The sequence below is a fragment of the Gossypium raimondii genome, chromosome 7, assembly GCF_025698545.1.
Source record: "Gossypium raimondii isolate GPD5lz chromosome 7, ASM2569854v1, whole genome shotgun sequence".
NCBI classification, from domain to species: domain Eukaryota; kingdom Viridiplantae; phylum Streptophyta; class Magnoliopsida; order Malvales; family Malvaceae; genus Gossypium; species Gossypium raimondii.
In genome coordinates this window covers 49,302,534-49,308,624 of record NC_068571.1, presented here as the reverse complement: position 1 = coordinate 49,308,624, position 6,091 = coordinate 49,302,534, and the positions used below count along the sequence as shown (strand labels likewise).

Genomic DNA, 6,091 nt, shown 5'->3' with positions numbered 1-6,091 from the left:
GAGTTAATTTATTTTTTACAAATTTAGACGGGTTTGAACAAAATTTTAGGTCAAACCAGACTTGAGAAAATACAAAGTATATTAATATCATGATTAAACCTGACCTGACCCATTAACACTTCTAATAATACTTAGGAGGGTTACTTAGCTAGCTATACATTCTCTGATTAATTTTTTTTAAAGTAAATGATTTTATTATAAAAGCCAACTGCTACATTTTACATCAATACACCAGCAAAGCAAAGATCTCATCATATACTAGTAATTATAATCATAAATTATATATTACTTCAATAATTATCATGAAACTTAGACATTGCTAGATACAAAGAATGGAAATGAGAAATAATAAAAATTTTGTTACATTAATAAAACTAGATTTTATCACATTTACAATGTGGGTAAATAAAAATATTTTATATTAAAAATATATTAATAAATGATTATTAGTGGAGTGGTAAAGGTTTTAATATGAATTTGTTAATTTTGTGTTTGATTCTTATTTAATATTTTTAAATTATTTTATTTAAAAATTATATAATAATAATAATAATACCCTTCACACCAGCTCAATTTTTATACGACTGCTCTTGGACAAGTCAAACAAGTAGGTTGGCTGTCAGTATTGATGGGTAGCACTTAGCACAAAAAAATCCTTATTTTTAGAAGATTTCACTGTTTCTGCGAATTGTTTTAAGATTAAGAGCAAATAAATGATTTCTTTTTGTTTAAGAACAAAAAAAAAAAGGAAAAAAGATGATGAAATGCATATGTAACTAAACCACTTTTGTTTGTAAAGAATATGGGAAATCTTTTAACTCTAGCCTTTGTGGAAATGATTTGCAGAATAAACTAAAGGTTAGAAAGATTCCCAGATTGAATATGATACAAAAATACAGCTGATGTCAACATGCATGCATTTGTTGCGCTCTACTCTTTTTGGAAGTGATTTTCAGAATATAAGTTAAAGCAGGGATTAGATTCTAGTTTGAAGAGTGTAGCTGATGCAAACATACAGTTCTATGCTTTTCTTTTTCCCTTTATAGTTCTAGAAACTCATCCGCTGATTTTGGTGCAAATAAAGGCAGTGCTTTATCTTTGACACAATGTTTAAATGGTATTGTATTGAGGGGAATCAGGCTGAGCCTGTACAGGAGCATCTGCACTTGCAGCTACTGGCTCTCGGAATGTTCGTAAACATTCCGGACCCGTCATTGTGCATGTTAAGACATGAGTATGAAAATATGACCCTGGATAACATAGGTTTGAGCATTCATTTAAGGAGACCATAAATAACCATCTTGTTTGTTCACTAAAACAAAACTTTCCCATCTTTTAGCATTCTCATTTACATATACTGAAGAGTATGTGGATTTGAAGCAAAATCGTACAAGTGTCAATGGAGAAACATACTGCAAGTTCCAAAACTCAATAAGAAATTAGACATTCGGGTAGCTGCAAATACCAGTCATTGAAATGGGAGGTTTGATCTAATTACAAGAGATACTCCTCAATTACAACAGTGGGGATGGTTAGCTCTCTAGTGTAATAAATTGGTTTTACCTCTACCAAATTTTTCAAACTCCCTGAAATTGCACAACCAAGCCTGACATATATGTCTTCACACAATCGAAAATGCGACCATGGCATCCCAACATCTGTTTTCATTTGATAGCTGAGCCAATGATGGCAGGAGTCGGTTACAGATCATCTACACCTCTGTTTGCCAGTATTCAAAGGAGAACCTCTGATGCTTTTAGATTGAGTGTTGGAGAGTTGCTGAGATCCCTCTGGTTTCTTCTTTCGCCTCCCTTGTTGAGATAGACGAGAGTGGTAGGATAAGATGGCGAGATCATTAAGGTCTTGCAACGGAGTGAGAACTTTCACTACTTCATCCATTGTAGGACGGGATTTTGGGTCCCGGTGGAGGCAGTTGTGAGCTAATTGAGAAACTTTCTGCACTCCTTTTAGAGAATAATTCAGCTCCAAGCGGGGATCCACCAGTTGGTAAAGTTTTCTCTTGTCAGCTAAATATGGTCGAGCCCAAGTAACCAGATTCTGCTCCCCACTAGGCCGTTTCTTGTCCATTGATCTTCGGCCTGTCAAAATCTCAAGTAACACAACACCAAAGCTGTAGACATCGCTCTTAGATGTCAAGTGTCCTGCGGAAAAAGATCCAACAGTGCACATATTATTTGCTATTCAAATTGTTGCATGGTGCAGAAAGGTTCACGAACAAACAGGAAGTAGAAGCAATAGAAATACATTTCTGGTTCTAAACCAAGTCCTTGAGCAATTTGATAATAACTTTGTCATAGAATGTTAGCAGTGATCTTAGCAGCAACTTAGTTTATGTATGACCAACAGGGTTTGATTGCCAATTGCGCCATTGATATTTAGTATCAAAGGTATTTCTAAATAATGTTGAATCGAATCTCATTCTAGGATGCATATACAACACTAAAGCTTTATGCTTTCAATTAGTTCCGATCATCTTGCATGAATTATGATACCTGTCATAACATACTCTGGTGCAGCATAGCCATAGGTTCCAACAACCCTAGTAGAAACATGTGTTTTATCTCCTTGAGGACCAGCTTTTGCTAAACCAAAATCCGATAACTTTGAATTATACTCCTGGAAAAGAATTTCCATATTAGTGATTCCATGGAACAAATGATATATATTGGACAGGTTGATACAGTAACCTATATTAATCCATCAACTTACATACCGAATCGAGTAAAATGTTGGATGTTTTAAAATCTCTATAAATGACTGGTTCTGGACCACCATGGAGAAAGGCCAAACCTTTTGCTGCCCCAAGTGCAATCTTAATTCTATTGGACCATGGAAGAGGTATTGTCCCTTTGCAAAATCAGGCAACAAAGCTACATCAGTATTTATTTCATGTGAACTCCTATAAATATGCAAGACTAGAGATTCCGGAAACTGTTCATCAAAGTTATATATAATATGTATCAGATACTCAGGTGAATCCCAAAAATTCATTGGTGTAACATTCCAACAAAAAGTATCAGTCATACAACACATATCATCTCAATCACTCTCTCTCCTATTTCATATTGTGTATTTCATGAAGTCCATCAAAAAATGTATACTAAGTTTCACCAGTTGTGAGTTTTACTACATTGCATTTTTTGTTTTCTCATCAACGAGGTCTATTTCAAGACTACAAAACGCTTCTTGACGGTTACAAACATGAAATAAGAAACTAACTTTAAAATGCCAAGAACTTCCTATGCAAAATTAATTTATCCTGTAAAAAATATATTTCAAGGCAAAAGAAGAAGAGAACATTGGAGAAAAGAATATATGTGAAGCTAAGTTAGAAGGGCAGTAGGAAACAGTGAGACTCACTTCTAAAAAGATGGTTTTCAAGGCTTCCTCGGGTCATAAATTCATATACAAGAAGCCGTTGATCATCTTCGATGCAGTAACCAATAAGTTTAACAAGGTTAGGATGATGAAGTTGTCCAAGGAAATCAACCTCAGCCTGCATTAAGAAAGAATCGTTGAATGTTAAACTCTCAAGTTTCAGAATTTTACCAATAGTCTCTTTGACATTGAATCTACTAACCCAAAGCACATATTTTTTCTACTAACCACCCATTCTCTATGGCCTTGAAGACCATCTGGTTTCAAACTCTTGACCGCGACGGTGATCCCCGAACCGGGTTTCGCCGGAGCTGTACCATTTTCCTCTATCCACCCCTTGAAGACATAGCCAAAACCACCTTCCCCAAGTATGCTGTCAGGTCTAAAGTTACCTGTAGCAGATTTTAGCTCCTGAAAAGTAAATTGGAGAAGCTGGCATGGAGATTTGTTATCTGATGGTGGTGGATCAGGGTTATCAGATGAAAGATGAGCTTCATTTGGAGGATACAACTCTCTGTTACTTGCATTTAGATATCTTGTCTCAGTAGCTACATACAGGGGATTGAAGAGAAAAAGTCATCTTCCTTTGATCATAATTCCATACCAACAAACAAAAAAACAAATTCCATTTTAATTTCAGGATTAGACTTCACACTTAGAATCTTTCAATAAAGATCTGAACTATCAATGAATTTGTATCCATCTAGGTTGGAAGAGGGAAAGTTGTCAGATATCAAATGAAAGAAATGGATCCCCCTTTGTCCTCTTCAACAACAAAAAGAGACAGTGCCGTGATTTTTTAGTGAACCAGTGAAAATGATATATATATAAGCTGACAACGGATTTAAAAAATAAATAACAGTTCCACATTCATTGGCCACATAAATCGTCAAAAAAAGAAGAAAAAGAAATCCCATATTGAAACTCGTAGCTCCAAATGTTTCCCAGACTGATAGTGCTTATTGACTCAAAATTTTGAAAATGTGAAGTAAAAAAAGAACAGAACAAAAATGGGAAAAGCAATATTGGGGTTTTACTTTTTATTAGAACTCATCAACAAAAAAGGAACAGTAGAAGGAAGAAAAGAAGAAATAGAAAACATAAAACAAAAGAAAAGAAAGAAGAGATAGCAAGCACACAAGAGAAAAAGAAAAACAAAAGGCCAAAAGCTGAAGAGAAAGCGGAAAGTAAGAAAATACCAGTGTCATAAACGAGACTAGTACGAGGAATGGTGTTAGCAGAGTCACGAGAAGCAGAGGACTTGCAAACGCCGCGCTTCAAGACAGCCCAACAGCCGCAATTGTTGTCATCCATTGAGGAACGACTAGTAAAGTGTCAATTTAGTTACTTTAGAGAATAATAATTGAAAGGAATATGTTTCATGGAATGGCACTATAATTGCATGAAAACAACACAGTGAAGAAAAAGAAGAAGAAGAAGAAGAGTAGGCATGGGTAGAAAGGAAAGGAAGAAGAAGAGAAGTGAGTTGAGTAAAGAGAGAGGGAAAAGAAAAGGAAAGGGAGGTGAAGGTGTAGGAGATTGCAGGCAGCAGGCATCAATTCATCATCACCAAAATTCACCATCATTGCAAGTGTGTACAAAAAGAACTTTTTTGCCACCACCTTTTCTTTTTTGTGTGGGGGATGATGCCCATTTACCCTTCCCCTCTACTCTACCTTTTCTATTTTTATTTTGGTGCATAAATTTATCTATTTATTAAACAGCAAACATTTTTGACAACTAATATTCATGTTTTAAATATTAACATTGTGTGTTTTAATTTTATATATCAAGGATGTGGTCAATGAAACTGATCCACCAACAACTTTGACTGTTCTATCTTAAAGAGAAGACTCTAGTATTTTATCTATTAATTTTAACTGAAATTTTAATTTGTAACTTTTAATTTATTTAACTATTTAATTTATTACTTATAATAATTAATTTTAATTTTAATTATTGATAAACTTTTTAATCAAAATTGGGAAGATGACATCTATTCTATCAATATATATAAAAAAATGAGACACTGTATTAAATACTAATTTTAAGATAAGAGTTTATTAGATGTTACCTCATTTAAGGTAAACAACTTAAATAGTGACTCATTTATTAAAAAATTTGATGTTAGGCATTCAAAATTAAAAATTTACAATTTAAGTATTCATATTACATAGTTTGCTTAAAATCACAAAAATTGATGTGGTGATTAAAAATATGTATAATAACAAATTTAGTCTTCAACTTTTACATATTATATCAATTTAGTTATAATTTTAAAAGATAACCCTCAAAATTTATAAATATTCTGATTTGATCCTAATTTTAAAATCCCCCATCCATCCGTCTCCCCCACCACCATCATTCTCCCATATTTTTCCAAACTCCCAACACTAAAGACATAAATAAAGGAATGATCTTGAAACTATGATTCCCGGAACTTAGTTTAAACTTACCACAAATTGTTTTCATGGTCATCTTTGTTTTCCTTTAGCTTCTGGGTTCTTGTTATTTGTTGAGTTTCAATTCTGGGCATTTTGGATTTGTTTTTATTTTGTTATTTGTTGTTGAATTTGATGGTTTTGAGTCTGTGGCATATCCTTAAGAGCTCGAAAGTTCAAATTTTTTTATGGTTCGTTAATTCAAGCTGATTTGTATGTGTTAGTTCAATCGAAAGCACCAAAAAGAAAAT

General features: G+C 33.7%; 1 protein-coding gene across 1 annotated transcript; it reads right to left on the bottom strand.

The window, feature by feature from the left end:
- Positions 1-1,289: 1,289 nt before the first annotated feature.
- Positions 1,290-5,051, bottom strand: LOC105780284 (serine/threonine-protein kinase PBL35). Its single transcript, XM_012604558.2, has 6 exons — positions 4,599-5,051; positions 3,628-3,947; positions 3,382-3,517; positions 2,735-2,868; positions 2,514-2,637; positions 1,290-2,162 (listed from the first exon to the last, which is right to left on the bottom strand). Exons 1-6 carry the CDS (start codon positions 4,711-4,713, stop codon positions 1,708-1,710), a joined length of 1,284 nt encoding a protein of 427 aa, XP_012460012.1. The 5' UTR covers positions 4,714-5,051; the 3' UTR covers positions 1,290-1,707.
- Between the last annotated feature and the right edge of the window lie 1,040 nt (positions 5,052-6,091).